The following is an 18,715-nucleotide window of genomic DNA, read 5'->3' as shown; positions in this document are numbered from 1 at the left end:
GCACACCTCCACTGTAACATCTGCATTTTCCGGTGAACTGGATGTCTGGAGGAGACATATCACATTTTTAAGCATTGGATGTTTTTGTATTTAGCCTTTAATTTTTCCCTTCAACAGCTTGATTATATTCCACAGACTGACAGTTGCATCTTGTTCCAGTTCTTCATTTAAGCTATGTGATATTTACACAAAGTTAAATATTCAAACTTTATATCAGCTAATGAATGACAATATCAAATGAAGAGATTCTGATGTATCATTTTATACACATATCCTGTTCGGATCTCAGGCCATGTCCTCAGAGGGCCTACATGAATACCAGAGGCCAGACCTCAACTATGTCTGAAGTTTGGGATTCGAATTCACTCTGGCCTTTCACAAAACTCACTAGAATCTCTGGAGTTTCTTATGACGTGGCTGAAATATTACCCAGGTAATACCAGCAGACCTGCCTTGCTCCTCCCGTGTCTTCCTGCACGCCGTCCTTGCTGCAGGGGCTGTGAATACAGTTGCTAAACGGGAGCATCTCACTCAAATGTTTGAAGTAAACTTATGATTTAAGCTCCCAGTCTTTAACTCACGGGTCTATGTTTTGATCTATTTAGGTCTGATGGGAACTTCACTAGAACGTAGGAGAAAGGTTTGAGTCTGTGCATGCAATTACATGTTAAACAGGTGTGTTGGCAGAAGATCGTCTAGACTGGCTTCCCTGTCCCCTACCTGCAGGAGAACACAGCTCACCAGGGGCCAGATGCATAAAACTCTGTGTAGCTCCATAACTAAAACTGTATGCACAAAACCAGAAATATGCATATACATTCTTCTGGTCAGAATCATAAAGGCATGTATACAGAAATGAAGACTCTTCCCAATCCATCAGTCTGTTAGGTGCAGAAAAGAGCAGCAAAAAAGAAAAGCAACTTAAGCGGTAAAGTAACTGAGTCAGAAATAGGAGCATTTGACTGAATTCTCTTTTCTCTCATCAGACAGATTGCTGTGTCAAATGAACCTTGATCTTTACAATAACCTCTGTAATGTGTGGCAAAATGATTTAAATTCTGTAAAACACAATGACACGACAATATTTTGTCCAGTCTACTGTACACCTATCCAATTATGTCAAATTGGGCAGTAGAGCAGTGCTGTATTTATGTTCCATTATACAGCCACAGAGGGTCAGACCCTTTCAGGGTCTTCTGGTACATGGATCTGAAGCCAATACCAAGAAGCCCGACAGTTAAACTAATTCAGTTTTAATTGTGATTAAAGCTGATTTAGTTGATGGAATGTACACAAAGATGTGTTTGACTATGAAATACTGTCTTCTCTTTATTGTGATGTTGTGCAGAGGTCACTGCTCCCCCACCAAGAAATAATGTCACATTTTTCATTTATTCTTTTTTCCCGATTGGTCACAGGCAGTTCTCGATACTGAGTCCACTTGTTGAAACTCCTCCCAGTCAGTACAACAGCAGTTTGTGTACTAATTAGCAGAGTTTCGTTTGTTAGACACAAACTGCTTTCAGTGAACACAACCTTCACAATTCATGAACTGTTTTCTCACTCACATAAAACCATGCATACACAAGGTTCTGTTTTATTATCTCTGAAACTGGGTACATTCAGATACCATCTGCCTGCTTCATCACTGGCTTCACTCTGTCACCTTCATCTCTGTCTCCACCTCATGTCATCACCTGCAGCTCTCTCTACTGCCCCCTCTGGTCTGAACTCAGCATCAGATGCACACATTCTGCTTTTATATCCTGAATTCAGAGGATTAACAGTGATTGATTAGGGTTAGGGTTAGTTATGCAAACTGATTTTTTTCCCCCCACTTTTACTTCATGAGTGATGAAAAAGAAGGTTTTTATCTGACTGGTAATCCTCTGCAGATATGTCCACACATCCAGCATTCACTGTAGAAGCCTGCACCACAGAGCAGGATCTGAGGTTACCGATGTAACTTCGGTTTAACAGATCAAAACCTGTCAACAGCCAAACTACTGACCAATCAGATCACTGGAAAGACGGACTCATCATTCCTACAGGATAAAGTGATCAATAATACACAGCAGTAGATATTTGTACAGATCACTGGATGTTTTGCTGTTTGTATTTCCATGTGTCCACTCTGGTTTTAAAACAAAGCCTCTAACAAACAGAGGCGAGATTATCATTAAATAACTACAAATAAATAAATAAATACTACTATTAAAGCTTCATTTGAACTGAACATAGATTCTTCAATCCCACAGGATCCTGACAGTGACGAAGCTTTTACTCTCCTCTTCATCACTGCAGCTCAGAATAATGTGAGCAGACTGGAAATAAAAAATAAACCTCTGATGTCTTTGATTAGAACAATGATCCACACACTGATCAATATTTCCTCATTAGAAATGAACATTTCAGTCTCACTGACCTCAAGTACTTCTCTCCACAAACAGTCTGACGTCACTTAAACTGTTTGATCTGCATCACATGTTCACAACAGTCTGTCCGTCATCAGACAGAAGAAGAAACCTGGACATGATTCATCTTCTAATTTACACTTTATTCTCAGTCTGACTTTAATCAGTGAAAATTATTTCTAGTCATGTCATGTCATGTCATATATTACTGATACCTGCAGATGTCACTGTTTCTTCTTATATCATATTAATACTTTATTCATGGTTCTGACAATGTTGCCTATAATTATACTGCCTCTTCCAAATGAACTCACTCGTAACCTAATAGTTAAACTCAGAGCGTACTGAACCAGCTGATAACCAGCTTCATAGTCCAGGTTATCAGGATGTGTTAGGTGTTGTTAGGTTCAGTGAAGCAAGACAAGGAAAAATGATCCTGGATATGTTGAACCTGCTTCGTAGTACAGGCCTCAGGAGAGACATCTGATCGGGTGAACTGGTGTCATCAATTTTCAATCTTATCTAAGGTTTAATGTGAAGTTTTTATATAGTATGTAAACATGTGAAATACGCTATAAAACCACAGATAGTGGCAGAGCTAGAGAACAACTTATGAAATATGAAATCTATGGCCCTGAATGCATTTTGTGTTTAAGATCCTACACAGTTTGGTCCACACACACTGCTGTTGTGCTGCCTGAGGAGGAATGTCTTTGACCAACTGTAAAAAAAAGTGTAACTGTCTTTGAAGTAACCTGTACCTGCAGCTCGTTACCAGAGAAGATGTTGAGAAGGCTGTCGTTCAGAGCAGATCTGTACTGGCTCAGCTCCTTCGTGCTGTCATCAACTCTCATTGAATGGCTCTCTGTCATGTAGCTACCTGTAGAGAGTTGCAGCGACCGGCCCTGCTCACAATGTTGCTGTTCAGCTGGATAGTGACTCTGCCATAAATCCAGCTCTTCCTGGCTCAGCAGTTCCCAATCTCTGCTCAGAAGCTGGACCTCCAGGCTCCTCACCCAGTCATCCTCCCTGTGCGGAAGAAGACTGTATTGCTTTGAATGTGGTGCAGCAGCATTAACTCCAGAGGGATTGGTGGAGGACATGGAGGAGTTGTGGATACAGGGAAGAGCATCTCTGAACCCGGCCAGTCCAGTTGAATCCAGTTGATCCTCCCGTCTGTGGTCTGGCTGAAGGTGTCTCTCCACTGTGTCTAGACTCCAGTTGGCCTGCTGCAGCAACTCCTGCGACACTTTGAGGTTGACCAAAATGGTGTTGAGCTGCTGATCTAATGTTATTTTGGACAGCTTCACTATCTCCCTGTCTATGTCTTCCTCCAGTCCAGATTCTTCTTCAACATTATCTGAGTAAAATTCTCCAAGCAGAGGACACATGTCTGAGTAAGGGTCCACTTGGTGGAGCATGGATTCTTGCTCTGTACATTCATCTCCTTGTCTGCACAGCTCTGCTCCATTGTTCAACTGTCTGTATAGCTGTGTGTCCAGCTGTGCGTCCAGGTGGGCCTGTCTTTCCACCACCGTTTCAGCCTTGATTATAACTGGCCTGACAGCTCTACAAACAACTGAGACAGAGGAATTCTATAATGGAGCTGTGATGAGTTATGTGCTGAGGCAGTAAACACACTTTTACATATTTCCAAATGATTAGTGGTGTAATTGTACAAGGGGTTAATCTTAAGCGTGTTCAGTACACACCGGAACACACATATGTTTGTGTTGTGCTCAGTACCGCTTTGCACTGGTTTCCCCACAGTGTTATGCTGTGTTGTGTTCCGAACTCCCAGCTGCAGATCTTGTCCTGGATAAGCACACAGCCGACCACTCATCTGTTCCTCCAGGGACAACCTCTGCAGCTCAGACAGACAAACAAGGTTATCATGTAAGAGCTCGTTTCCAGGAGTTTCCAGGCATTATTTCCCTTTTGTTGATGATTGTCGATATTTGTTCAGTCGACTTTCCAAATTCTCTTGTATATTATAGCAATTATTATTTGAAACAAGAAGAATAGAAACATCCATGTATTATCTATACCGCTTATCCATACAGGTGCAAGGCGGCTGGAGCCAATCCCAGCTGACACTGGGGGAGGGCAGTGGTTCAGTGCTAAACACTGCAACACAGTATTACTGGACAGAATTGCATGGCTGTTGTTTGTGGTAATTCCACTCAGACTCCACAAAATCAGAGTTTTTTTCATTTTCTTCACACTGTGGCCTTAAGGAAACTATCATGTTTTCTATTGCTTCAGGCTGAGTTCACTCAAATTACACAAACAAACTTTCTCAGTTACCCATAGTTGTGTTTTAATTTATCCAGGTTTGGAGATTTCTGTCTGCAAACACACAGGATTTACTGGGCTGACTACTCATATGATCCATTAGCAACAGGGAGAAAAGCTGTGTTTCACTGTTCTTCCTGGTCAATCAATGACATATTGTACAAACTAGCATGCCAAAAAATATGCACCTCAATATCCTCTCACACACACATAAGCTGCATTCCACCTAAACCTATAACTTTGGAGACACTGAAGCACATAACCCCAGACCCACCTTGATGTCCTGTTGCAGTGTGGAGCACAGGCTCTGCAGGCTGCATGTGCGCTCCTGCGGGTGCAGCTGCAGACCTTTCAGGACCACATCATAGTATGGCTGTGGAACCCTGCTGTCTGCTGCCAGGGCCCGGCCTGCATCCATCATCTGTTTGATCCTATCCGGGTTCACAGTGCCCCATGGTTCACTGTCTGAAACAATGTTTAAAACATACTGTATTCCAATTGAATAGTCACCTACTGTACATCCTGAAACTACATGAGACCTGAAATCAAAACATGGTAAATGAACAGGCAACTGAAGAATTAACTGCTGTATGTTGGAACCTTCGGTGCTTCTGTTATGTTCATTCATTTATTCATCTTTTCAAAAGCTAAGTCACGTTCAGCTTTGGTTTTCTATTCCTCCAGAGTTAAGTGAAAAACCAGAGTCCATTAGGTCAATCTCCATTTCAAAGGAAAACAAAAAACATGTAACTCTCAATATTATACAGACAATGTTAACTGTGAAAACATCTGAACAATAAGAAAGGTAACACCTCATTCCCTGACATGAAATGTTGAAGCCCAACAGGAGATGCTAGTAAGAGACAGCTACCTGTGTAGAGCTCCTGGATCAGAGCACACACACTGTAGATGTCAGCCTCCTTAGTGCAGGGCCGCTGTTTAATGACCTCTGGAGCAGCCCATCTGTAGAGGCTGAGGGGCAGGACTATGTTCTCGGAGGTTGTAACACATGTACTTTCACTACTGGACACACACACACACACACACACACACACACACACACACACACACACACACACACACACACACACACACCATGATTATTAAACTAGGATTTAGGATTCTCTCCATACTCTCTGCTGAGGGTAATCAGGTTTGTTGTGTCATATCTGTCTAGTTTCAGTTTCATTTTCACTCCCCTGATCATATTACAGTTATTTGCAATTGCTTAGACACTAAGAAGTGATTGTTCAGACCACAGCATCAAAGCCTTAACTTTTGAAATCAGGCCTTAAACAAAGGAACCAAAAGTACGAACACATTTTCTGCTTTACACTTTGTTTTCAATTCTAGAACAAAGACTTGCAAAAACACTACACAAGAAACTGTACAAGAGTAAAACCTTTCAGTAATTGGGAAAACTATTTTTTTTCAATCTGCAAAACACACTGTAACAATCAGCAGGCAAATCAAATCACAGGAGAAATATGATTCACCTTTAAAATGGTTGATGTGTGTTTTGTAACTTTGTGTCTAGTTCAAAAGACAACAATGAAGAACAAGAATGGAACAAAAGTAGTTGTTAACCTGAATTTTCTATTTTTACAGTTTTTCATCAAGAAACAAACATACATATCCAGAAACACACAGTTTCAATTAATAACAGTTCTTAATTGTGTTCTTAAACATGACGCACACCTGGACTCCAGGAGAAAAGTCCTCCAAAACAATTGAAAACTCTGCCACACTACATCAGCATCTCTGCAGGGGGTCATACTAATCCAGCAGCGTGATCCCAAATGGAATAAATAAAAAGAAGACAAAAATCGCTGCCTCCTCCCCTTAGAAAAGTTCCAGTGACACAAAAGGAAGCAGTCTCATCTGTATTATGGACCCGTCTCCGGATGATATCCTTCCATTGCTCAGTCTCCCACAGAGTCAGTTTCACCTGTCCTTCCCCCACCTCTGACCCCTATAGGGCTACGCACACACATACACAGGATGGCATAACAGTGGTTACACTTAAAAATCGCCCATTACATAAGCAACCTGGCTAAAGTGACCCTGATTCAAATATGAGCAAGTGCTACCGCAGCTTAATTTTGCACCAGCCAACCACTTCAGAACACTTAGACAGAAACTGAACACCAATCAGTCTGAGCCTTAGTGCTAAATGTTGACCTCAGGTGAGCTTCTGTGAGAACTTTGAAAACATGGAAGCAGTAAGAGTGAGAGGAGGAGGAAGATGTAGAGGAACAGGAAGACAGAGAGCAGGTGCAGGACAACCAGGCAATTAACATAAAAACATATCTGATGACATTAGTGCCAGTTTGGTGGACCATGTTATCAATCATGGCCTGACACGGAGGGGGCTGGGCAGAGAGTCCAGCCCAACCTCGGTGGCTATACAGTGGCATCCATAATATGCACATTTATACTGGAGAACAGGTTTTCAACTTTCTTAGAGATTGTACCTATGTGATTGTTGCCCGTCATTCTGCATCACAGTACAACACAATGCAGTCACCTATATTAGGTCAATACTCCTGCTGTGATGTAATACAGTTTTGATGTTATTGTGTACAGTTCAGGCAGTACACATAAAACAGAACCTAACCAATGTAATCATGTCCTTACATTTTCTCCAGAATTGCCAGAAAAAAACTCTTCAGGTTGGAAGGTGACATCTGTTCAATCATGAATAGGAACTGGCCATTTTCAATCTAGTGCTGGCAAACAACACCATCCTCACCTCAGATCACAACATTCCATAATATTTACTGTGTCAGTATATCAACAATCTGCCACGTCCTGTGCCAATACCAACTCACAATGAAGCAGCTGTGCAGGCCCCGGTTTGACAGGAGCAGTGTTAGAATCCCAGATCTTTGCTATGAATATGTGTGTCATTGTACAATAGATTACTGAGTAGTTTGTGTGGTGTTGCCAATGCATACATTCAGACAAAGCTGTGTGACCTAGGCAGTAGAGCCCCCATTCTGGGGGTGGTGTTTATAGGGCCATCTACCTATCTGACCCAATCTATTGCAAGCCCTATCCTTCTATGAAAATGTAGACATTGTAATCCTGTGTTTTTACAGAGTCTTGGATGTTGATGCAGCTGACAGCCTCCTGAGTTTATTTACGTTGATGACTAAAACCAGGTGTCAGGGCTGAAATGTTACAGTACAAAGAGCCACTGTGAATGACCCTGGTCAGCATGGAGGAAATATCAACTTGTGTGCCGCCATTAATCTGCAAGGAGTCCTCCATCATCATGCCACCCTAGGGCCCTACAATACAGCACACATAATCGCATTTCTTGACACACTACATAAAGTGGTTGTACAGCAGCCCAGGTTTGTTGTCGTCTGGGATAATGTTCCCACTGGGCTACTCTGAACTGAGACTGGTTCACCAACCACAACAACTTTACTATTCTTTACCCGCCCCTTTACTCCCCTTCTCTCAATCCTATTGAGGAATTCTTTTCAGCTTGGTGATGGAAAGTATACAACCACCAATCACATGCCTGCATGCCCCTTCTGCAAGCCATGGAGGAGGAGGCATGTGGAGACATTGGGTTTGAGTCAGTACAGGGATGGATACAACATGCAAGGCGATATTTTCCCATTGGCCAGGCCAGGAATAATAATGCATGTGATGTGGATGAGGACTCATCTGTCTGTGATGCAGTCAATGATGGTTGTGTCATCAGTCAACTTGATGACAGTGTAGAAACTGTGTGTGGACATGCAACTGTGGGTGAACAGGGAGAACAGCAACGGACTAAGCACACATCCCCTGGGGACACTGGTCCTGAGTGTCAGTGTGGAGGAGGAGGCACAGGCAATCCGCACCATCTGTGGTCTGTCTGGCGGGAAGTCTAGGATCTAGCTGCAGGAGGAACTGATGCGCGGGTGTCAAAGCTTCATGACGAGTAACGGTTCTGTGATGTTAAAAGCTGAGCTATAGTGGATGAACAGCACCCACAAGTGTTTTTCTGGTCCAGGGTGAAGAGGCAGTGTGAATGCTATCACATCGTCTGTGGTCCTGTTTGGATTGTTGACTGTTTATAAGAAAACTCTACCAGTGTTTGAGCTAAGTGTGTATGGCACCATCTGTGACGACTGTAAATGACAGTCGTCACACTGGACATATCATGTACTGAATACTGAGGTGGTCTGAATCAGACTATTGCTGATTAACAAGGCTAAAGAATCCCATTGTCAAATACAAATTCCTTGTATGCTGAAATCCTACTTGGCAATAAACCAGACTTTGACACTGATTCTGAAAACAGACATTTTTCCAAATTCTTATACTCTCATATTCATTTAAAATACTTTTCAAACTTAGATGCAGGAGGATTGGTGTAGGCCTGGGCCTGCCTACCTGGGGGCCATGAAGCCTAAACTGGTTAGTTTGGCCACCATAAACTGTGTCAGCACCACACTGTGGGATGACAGGGCCCTCATCACCAGGCATCTTCTGTGGAGGTAGTGCAGACCTTCACAAACCTGCAACATCACTGACAGCAGCCATTTATCCTGCAGTACTGGGAACTCAGCACGCTGCAAAGTCAAGGAGAAAACAACACACACACACACACACACACACACACACACACACACACACACACACACACACACACACACACACTGTATGCTACTGGATTGTGTTTGATGAATAACAAACTGTTGGTAAACGCTCCACTTCTGAAATGCTGACTGAGCCAATGAGAAATTCAAACTACTTTGGATTATCACATTAAATGATTTCTCTATTGAGTCAATTTCTGCTTGTTTGAAAGCGTGCAGAAATTCACAGAACATAAATAAAACTGCAACAAGAGAGAAAATGCAAAGGTAGTACCTGTGACACACTCCCACAAACACATGAAATGTTTATCAGTTCATAAAGCTGTTGTTGTAGATGCCAACGTAGAGGAATGTATTATGATATGGTAAGGTGTATTTTGGAGAATACTATCAGCCATAAAGTAATTTTGAGCCCATTTGAACAGGATTAATTACAAGATGAGTGTATTTAATGAAAAATATGCTCCTCATTAAGGTTACATTTAAATTGTGTTATATTATTAATCTCACTTTCAATCCAAACATGCTACAATCTGTTTCTTAAGATCATGTCTTCCATCTTTCACAATTTTCATTTTTATTTTTGTGTTACTCACATGTTCTCTTGTTTTAGATCCCTTACATCCTTGTATTTCCCGCAGCTGTGATTGTCTGCCGCACCCTGATTGGTTCCACCTGCATCTCTTGACTTCACCTTCGTAGTGTATTTGGTCTGTGCTCCTCTTCCTCTGTGCCGGTTCGTTTTGACCTCTGACTCATAAGTTCCAGCGTTAATTTTCCAGTTAATGATTTCTATTAACTTGCTTGCCTCCTGGACTTAGATTTTGCCCGTATTCTTACTGCCATCCTGTGAACTGGACCCATTTTAAACAGATTTGCCCTCTAAACTCTGCCTGTGTCTGAGTCACACTGCTGAGTCCTTAACCCTGTGGTCATCCCAGTGTTACACATATTAATTAAACTCATGTTATAGTTACGGAGACTATTATTATTTGTCTGAAGAAGCTGAGCCTCTACCATATAACACAGAATCGGCAAACCAATTTAAACATCCAGTGAGGTACACTCACATGTAGTACACCCACATGTAGTGCACTGTGTCCACGCTACACTCACATGTAGTGCAATATCCACAGTACACCCACATGTAGTGCATTGTGTCCACACTACACTTACATGTAGTACTCTGGGTCCACACTACACTCACATGTAGTACAGTGTCAACAGTACACCCACTGCTGTAAAGTGTGACATTTGACAGGGTTGTGTTGTCACAAATTAAACTTTGCTGTTGTGTGCTCACAACTGATAATGATGATGATGATCAAATGATGATGACATGTGACCCTGATTGTCGCCCACCTGTTGGCTGCTTTCCTCACTTGACTTGAAAATAAACTTTCCAGTGTGTGCCCCTGGGTCATGAGACATGGATATTACGCTGCCATCTGCGTTGATGATGACGAAGATTGTGACCATTGAGGGTGAGACGTGTCCAGCATTCCACATTCATAGTTTGCGTGGTGTTGAATGCACTGTGTGTCTGAAAGGACTATAAAATCACCCAGGTGTGTCTTTGTTACCTGGATGTGCAGCAGGTTGTGCAGTGTGCCGACAGAGACTCGCTCAAACACCAGACTGGTCCACTGGAGGTCATCAGACAGACTAACAGCCATCAGCTGCAGCAGCTGTGGGTGGAACAGCTGGCTATGTACAGTATATACACACACACACACACACACACACACACACACACACACACACACACACACACACACACACAACAAAAGAAGAACATACTAATTTCTTACTATTACCAACAGAAACCACCTTCAACCTCTGACACTGGACAATAAAACAAGGAGGCTTTAATCACTAACTAAATTCACCTGTGAACCAGGTACTTCTTACCACCATGAGGGCTGGAGGTTTAATTCACGCTCTCTCCTTGGCAATGTTAAAGAATCAATTATACAAGAATAATGAAAAATAGAATTACAAGCAGTTATGAACGGGTACCAAGCCCCCCACGCAGGTCGTCCCCCGCGCCCCACGGGCTCCAACAAAGTCTCCCCCTATTGTCCGATTTATGCCAAATTTGACAGAGAGACTGTGAATGACCTTCCAAAGGAGTATATAAAGTTTCATGTTGATAGCGTTTTCTTTGACAAAGATTAGGTCTATATCCTTAATGTCCAATGCCAATCATACATCTGAAATTGGTGCTAATAGTACTTTGTTTCGGGAAGATATGTAACAATATGTATTTTGACAGATAGCCATGAAATTTTGTTTTTTGTTTGACAATAATGTGTGGAACATTCGCCGCGGAACGTTCCGTGAACTACCAGGTGGGAATGTTTGCTGAACGTCCCCCGCCAATAGAACGTTCCCCGGACCAGATATTTTACCAAAAACGGACATTCCAGGAATGTTAAGAAAACATTTCAGGGTTCAGGATAGTATAAAGTGTTCAAAATGCAATGTTCCATCCATAGCATGATGCAAACAAAATTAATATTATGTTTAACAGTCTGTCCTGACACCAAAATTGTAAAGAGTAAGACAGCAAAAAAAAAATCCATATTCTATATTCAAAACATGCATTTTATTTATTTTTATTTTTTTGGTTTAAAAAAAAAAGTTTTTAACAAATTGAAACTTTTAAAAACACTGGCGGAGATGTAAACCTGAAGTTAGCATAACATCCGGTAACACGCTGCGTTGAGGTGCTTTTTATATCATATACTCACAGTCCCATGTCAATCACACATCTAAAATTAGGTGCTAATAGGACTTAGTTTTGGTAAGATATGTTACAACTTTTGTTTTGATAGCTAGCAATTAAATTTTGTAACAAAAAATAACAAAAAATTCTTCATAACTTTAGATCAGGTAGGTCTGAAGATTATACGTGCCAAGTTTCAAGCAGATCAGTCAAAAACTGTAGGAGGAGTTCGAAAAAGTATGTTTTGCATATTTCGCGATTTTGCAAAAAAAAAAGTCATGATATTCAGCGCAATTCAGGGAATATGACGATATAAGGTTTTTGAATGTGTGACATATGGTTTGTGAGTTATGGGCCAAAATGTATTTACCTTAATTATAGCGCACCCTACAGGTGGGCTTGTGTCATTTTTTGCGTCTGGGTTATGTGCCAGCTCCTGTACCGACCCTGCGAAAAGCACCACCCTACCTTGAACGGTTTAGGCTGTGCAACCACTTTTAGTGGCGGAAAAATAAAAAAAACAAGAACTGCAAGCAGTTATGAACAGGGTCCAAGCCCCCCATGCAGGTGGCGGAAAAATAATAATAATAATAAAGAGAAGAAGAATAAAAATATGAACAATTACAATAGGGTTCCCAGCATTACTGGTACTGGGAGACGCGTTGCCTTGCAGTTAAAACTGCCCTTTTCTTTCCTCATAGATTTTAAAACTAATTTTGCAGTCAAAGTTTTAATTAATGACAATCATTAACATAAGGAACACTCACCCCCCATCTCACAGTGAATCCACTTCAATACCTTTCCACATCAATTTCATCATTCAACCTTAGTAGAGAGTGAATTCTTCCACCTGCTCTACATTTTCTCATTTCACATTCTACTTTACAAGAACCACTGTATGCATGAGAAATGCGTGTGCATGGTATTTTATACATCTGGAGCCTGGCATCTGGACTGAGAAAATTCAAGATCATTTGTGACCTTTTGTTTCTATTTGATGTTTTCAGTAACATCAAATGCTTTGCACAGTACATTGCATGTATCATGTAAATCAACTTTAAACTGACATCAGATTCAATCCTGGTTTGGATTAAGGTGAAACACAATCACTGGGAAAGCAGAGCTCGACACAACACCACTTTCTCTACTCAGTCAAAGATAGTTTATGAGGAAGCATCAGTCTGCAGCACGACAATACAATCCCACCTTTGTATTGGTCCAACAATTCCATCAGAGCTGATCTATCACTTAAATTTCAGGAGTCAGTATCCAAAATGTCACCAATATCATATGTCAATTAATAATGTGTGTCTACAGTACTGACTGTTTTGTCAGTTTGTGTTTTAAAGTCATTTGACCCTCGAGTGAATGCTGATTGTTTCTTTTTCCGTTGTCAACGAAAGCCCGTTGCAGGTGTTGGAGGATTTTTTGACCAGTGTGAAGGGGTTTTAGTGATCAATGACAGGAAACATTTTGCTCCCAAATAATTGAAAGTAAAATAGTATGAAACTGGGTTGTCAGACTTCATAAAGTGGAGGTGAATGTACAGAACTTCAGTAGGCTACTGAACATAAGCCAAAATACAGTTGCAGCAATGGTGAGCTGAAAGCAATGTGAGATGTACATTCTGTTCAGGTGCTTCTGTCAACCCTGTATTCTGGATGATCGATTAACAAGTGCGCATGAAACAGAGATTTAATCACTGTCTCAAGTTAAACAGTATTAACAGTTATCTCTCCACAGTGTCAAGAAAAAGAGAGTGAAACCTTAGGAATTATCACTGTTGGTAAAACATGCATGAAAATGTACAGTCCTATCCATAGCCCCGGTCTGTGTGCAAAGGAAATTTTCTTCACTTCCAGTGTTTCTCTTGTTTTCCTAGGCCTTACTCACTCTCAGGCCATAACAATCTTCAGTGTTCACTGTTCAGCTTCTGTGACTGTTTGTTTCACTGTTATCCTCCATATCCGTTCCAGTTGCCATGGCGCCGCGGATGGCTGCCTCGGTGTGTTGGTGCGCACTTTTTTGCCTTATTTTCTTTGTAAATTCAGTTTTCTGCTTTGGTTTCCGGAGCTCTTTCACCAGAGAAGAGCTCATTAACATCAGAGAAACAACTCCAGAGGATTTTTTCCACCTTTCTCGACTCACCTGTGGAATTATTGGACATTTTGGTCAGAGGTGCACTGACCGCTGCTCTCGCAGTGAAACGCCGGAGGAGAGGAAAACGTGCCGGTGCGCTTGCGCGTCTACGCCGGCGCGGACTTCGCACACCGCTCCCAGGTATCTTTCTCTCCAAGGTGCGTTCACTGCCCAACAAACTGGATGAACTTCAGCTACTGGTGCAGAAGAAAAGAGACTTTTCTTCATCTTCCGTTCTGTGCTTCACGGAGACGTGGCTGTGTGGATCGATTCCGGACTCTGCGCTGGAGCTGGCCGGCTTCCAGCTCTTCAGAGCGGATCGCGACACAGAGCTGTCCGGCAAAACCAAAGGTGGAGGAATCTGCTTTTATGCTAACAGTGGCTGGTGCAGAGACGTGACAGTGATCCTGCAGCACTGTTCTCCTGACCTGGAGACTTTCATCATAAACTGCAGGCCCTTCTACTCCCCCCGTGAGTTCACCTCAATCATCCTGGTCGGTGTTTCCATCCCACCACAGGCCACAGCAGATACTGTGTGTGGAGCGGACCAACCCGGACTCCTTAGTTATTGTCCTTGGTGACTTTAACAAAGGTGACCTCAGCCACGAACTGCCCAAATACAGACAGTTTGTTAATTGCCCGACCAGAGAGGGGAACACTCTGGACCACTGTTACACCACAATCAGTGGTGCTTATCACGCCGTCCCCCGGGCTGCACTGGGCCACTCTGACCATGTCATGGTCCACCTGATTCCCACATACAGGCAGAAACTAAAAATGTGTAAACCTGTTGTTTACAAGAACCTCCAAGAACCTCCAATTGCACCAATCACCAGAACAAATTCCTTGTATGTGGAAACATACTTGGCAATAAAACTGATTCTGATTCTGATTCTGATAGCTGGGGTACCCATGGTCTTAAAGATAAGGAGGTAGAAGGAAAGCATAAACTTAGAAGATATTGTTCAAATCTAGTTAGTGTTAAAGATGAGCTATGTAGGTGAAAGGACAAGACACATCCATCCATTTTCTAGACCGCTTATCTGAAACAGGTCACTGGGGGGCTGGAGCCAATCCCAGCTGACATTGGGCGAGGGGGGATACACCCTGGACGGGTCACCAGTCTATCACAGGGCTGACATATAGAGACAAACAACTACTCACAATCACATTCACACCTACGGGCAATTTCGAGTCACCAATTAACCTAATGTGCATGTCTTTGGACTGTGAGAGAAAGCCGGAGAACCCAGAGGGAACCCACTCAGACACGGGGAGAACATGCAAACTCCACACAGAAAGGCTCCAGGCCCAGGGTACCCAGAGCCTTCTTTCTGTGAGGTGACAGCGCTAACCACTGCACTACTGTGCCACCCTAGGACAAGACACATGTAATATTAATTAGGTAAGAACATGTGACAATGCAAGATTTTGGTGTCCAATTGCATCTTGGCTCCCAGTAAAATCCAGAATCGAATTTAAAATCCTCCTCCTCACCTACAAAGCCGTTAATGGTCAAGCACCATCGTACCTTGGAGAGCTTATACTTCCCTATTTTCCCAATAGGACACTTCGCTCTCTAAATGCAGGTCTACTTGTGGTTCCCAGAGTTTGTAAGAGTAGAATGGGGGGCAGAGCCTTCAGCTATCAGGCTCCTCTCCTGTGGAACCAGCTCCCAGTGTGGGTTCGGGAGGCAGACACCCTCTCTACCTTTAAGATCAGGCTTAAAACTGTCTTGTTTAGTAAAGCTTATAGTTAGGGCTGGCTCGGGTATGTCCTGACCCATCCCTTAGCTATGCTGCTATAGAGCTAGACTGCTGGGGGATTCCCATGATTCACTGGGCGCTCTCTCTCTATTTCTGTCTCTCTCCCCCTCTCTCTCTCAATGACTTCATGCCATTAAATTTGTATTTTTTCTCTCCCGTAGTTTGTGCTTCTCCTCTCTCTCCCTCTCTCTGTCCTCATTCTGCAGGTCTCTCTGCCTCTGGAGCAGCAGGATCCAGATCCACCACTACTCATCTTTACTATTAACCACTGTTACCTGTCATTATTATTGATAACACCATTACCTACACAGCTGTTCCTGGTCTCTCTCTCTCTCTCTTCTCTCCCCTCTCCTCCCCCTCCCCCTCTTTCTATCTTCTCCTAAATCCAACCGGTCGAGGCAGACGGCCGCCCACCCTGAGCCCGGTTCTGTTGGAGGTTTCTTCCTGTTAAAAGGGAGTTTTTCCTCCCCCCTGTCGCCAAGCACTTGCTCGTTGTGGGAACTGTTGGGTTTTTTTCTGTAACAAAGTAAGGTCTTGACCTTACCCTGTAAAGTGCCTTGAGATAATGTATATTATGATTTGGCGCTATACAAATAAAATTGAATTGAATTGAATCTTCACACAGGAACATATACCCACTGTCAGACAGGACATCTGGAGGAAATTGGTGTGGCACTACTATGGTTCATTTGCCGTCATTGCACTGCTCATCATTTTCTCCTTGGCGCCAAGCTTACAATAAATACTTCTGCCTAAGACATCTGCACTCGTAGTGATTGTCTTTTTCTCCAGCTCACAAAGAATTTCCATCACACTGTGCAGGTGATCTAATTGTGGTTGCAAGTGGATGAAGCATTAAAGAATTATGGCACAAAATGTATTTGTCCATGCCTACTTGCAAATCAATTATAGACAAAAATATTACATGATATCTAAAAAATATTGTGAAACTCACACATTTCCCTCAGGAAATGCATCCTCTACTTTAAAATATTATGGACTCCAGCTTGAAACAGAAAAATTCCAGCTATGACAAATTCACTTAAATACTTAAAATACTTAACTCACTTAAAATATTTCCCTTATTTCTAGGAGGTGTTGATCTTGAGTTGGGGTTGGTCGGGTGGCAACTATGATCTCAAAACTGTTGTTACTTTAGGAATACTGCCAAACATACAGTTAACAAAAGCACGGCCAAATTGTTACTTTTCCACTCACATGCTGTCCTTTCTTACCTGCAGTAGTCTTGTTCTATGAGGAGCAGGTCCAGATGGGCCGTGAGACCCTCCCTCATAGTCTTCACTGTCACTCTGGAGCCTCTCCAGTTGTAACTGAAACACACAATGGCACACAATTTGGTAATCAAACTATGGATTAAAGAAAAAGCTGCTACTTTCAAATACACCTTTCTAATTCCTGGTCACATCATTTTATACCTGATCCCATTTGGCTAATTTTAATCTTATTTAATGTAATTATTTATCAGAGTGGCTGTTTAGCCTAGCATTACTGTCTCGGTCCTCTATGTGTGTCTGTGTGCAGTGAGTGGGCTGTGTGAGCATGTGCTGGGACTGGCCTCTAGCAAAATGCTACACTACGTTAGGGTTAGATCAACCCTCACACCATTGTCGTTGTCCAATCAGCCCAGTCCCAGCACACACTCTGCAGCTCTGTGCCCCCTGACTGAGTGACACACACACACACACACACACACACACAGACAGAGAGAGAGAGAGAGAGAGTATGGTATGTTATCACTTCTGTAATAACATACCATGTTTTTCTGCAAAGTTATGATCATGACTCTAGTTCTATGCTTTGATTGTATTTTCAGAAGCTGTTTTTTACTTTATCATGAAGTAATTCCTTCTCCTCACAAAAAGTCTGTGCAGTGATTTCAATACGCTGGACATTCTCTCGTCTAGTCATCTCCTTTCAAATGTGCAGCCAGCTTGTACTGGTGCTGGTCTACACTGAGTGAAAGAGAAAAACATATAGTCTTATATTAATTTATATTCACATTGGTGATTCCATTGGATTATAAATTACAGTGATTGTACAATGTGCACAATTTGCAATTTTTCTATTTTCGTCTCACATCAATGTTCCTCCACTAATAAAACATTTCCATATTATGTCTATTTAGTCTGTATAATTTTGAAATGCCATTACTGAGCATTTTATGTTTGTTCATTATCCTCAAATGCAGTGACAGTACAATATTCATACCTATTGACTCATGTATTCTCCATTCACTGATCACGCATATGCACTGGCAGAACAATAGTTTCACAATACAATTTGTACAAAGTCCTAAATTATTAGATTGACATAACTCAAGTTGTCTTAGAGCAATCCTGATTAAACTCAGTGAGAACCATGCGGCACTGTGTGCTGAACATTCACACCAATACACTTAATACTTTATCTATACAAAATAACAATAAATCAAACACACCACAAAACCTGGATCAATCGTCGCTGAACCGGGTCAAAAAACAGCTGAGTATCATAATAGCACCTTCCACTGACATTACCCATTTTCTTTTCTCATTACCTCCAGTCAACGTGTTTACTGCTAATTCTTTTTGGAGGAAATTAATCAACAGCACTGAAGCAGATTTTTTTCAGCAAAGAGCTCCTGTGCATTTACTATATGGTAGATAGGATGTTATTTACTACATGGGCACTTTGTGAATTTACAATATTTTTTGTGCTACACTGTGATGATGGAACAAGTGTTTGCTTGGCCTCAATCCTCTCACCAAATTA

At 42.1% G+C, this 18,715-nt stretch overlaps 1 protein-coding gene across 9 annotated transcripts in view; it reads right to left on the bottom strand.

The window, feature by feature from the left end:
• tex14 (testis expressed 14, intercellular bridge forming factor) overlaps window positions 1-18,715 on the bottom strand; it is a 52,641-nt gene that overhangs the window by 18,560 nt on the left and 15,366 nt on the right. For 7 of the 9 annotated variants that reach the window (XR_011684939.1, XM_071461465.1, XM_071461466.1 and 4 more), the window contains 8 exons: window positions 17,179-17,274; window positions 10,894-11,017; window positions 9,105-9,283; window positions 5,581-5,732; window positions 4,984-5,174; window positions 4,161-4,278; window positions 3,176-3,993; window positions 1-45 (listed from right to left, as the gene is read on the bottom strand). The exon at window positions 1-45 is cut by the window's left edge and continues 46 nt beyond it. Coding sequence is in view for 8 of the 9 variants with exons in the window: in XM_071461465.1 (XP_071317566.1) it covers window positions 1-45; window positions 3,176-3,993; window positions 4,161-4,278; window positions 4,984-5,174; window positions 5,581-5,732; window positions 9,105-9,283; window positions 10,894-11,017; window positions 17,179-17,274 (1,723 nt within the window). In the remaining variant the exon portion in view is untranslated. The remainder of the gene's footprint in view (window positions 46-3,175; window positions 3,994-4,160; window positions 4,279-4,983; window positions 5,175-5,580; window positions 5,733-9,104; window positions 9,284-10,893; window positions 11,018-17,178; window positions 17,275-18,715) is intronic. The other 2 variants (XM_071461467.1, XM_071461469.1) reach the window with 2 other exon arrangements.

Source organism: Trachinotus anak, unplaced genomic scaffold, assembly GCF_046630095.1.
Source record: "Trachinotus anak isolate AG129_WGS33_773 ecotype Australia unplaced genomic scaffold, CSIRO_AGI_Tana_v1 ptg000024l, whole genome shotgun sequence".
NCBI lineage: Eukaryota > Metazoa > Chordata > Actinopteri > Carangiformes > Carangidae > Trachinotus > Trachinotus anak.
The sequence above is the reverse complement of the archived record's forward strand: the minus strand, read 5'-3'. Positions and strand labels throughout refer to the sequence as shown.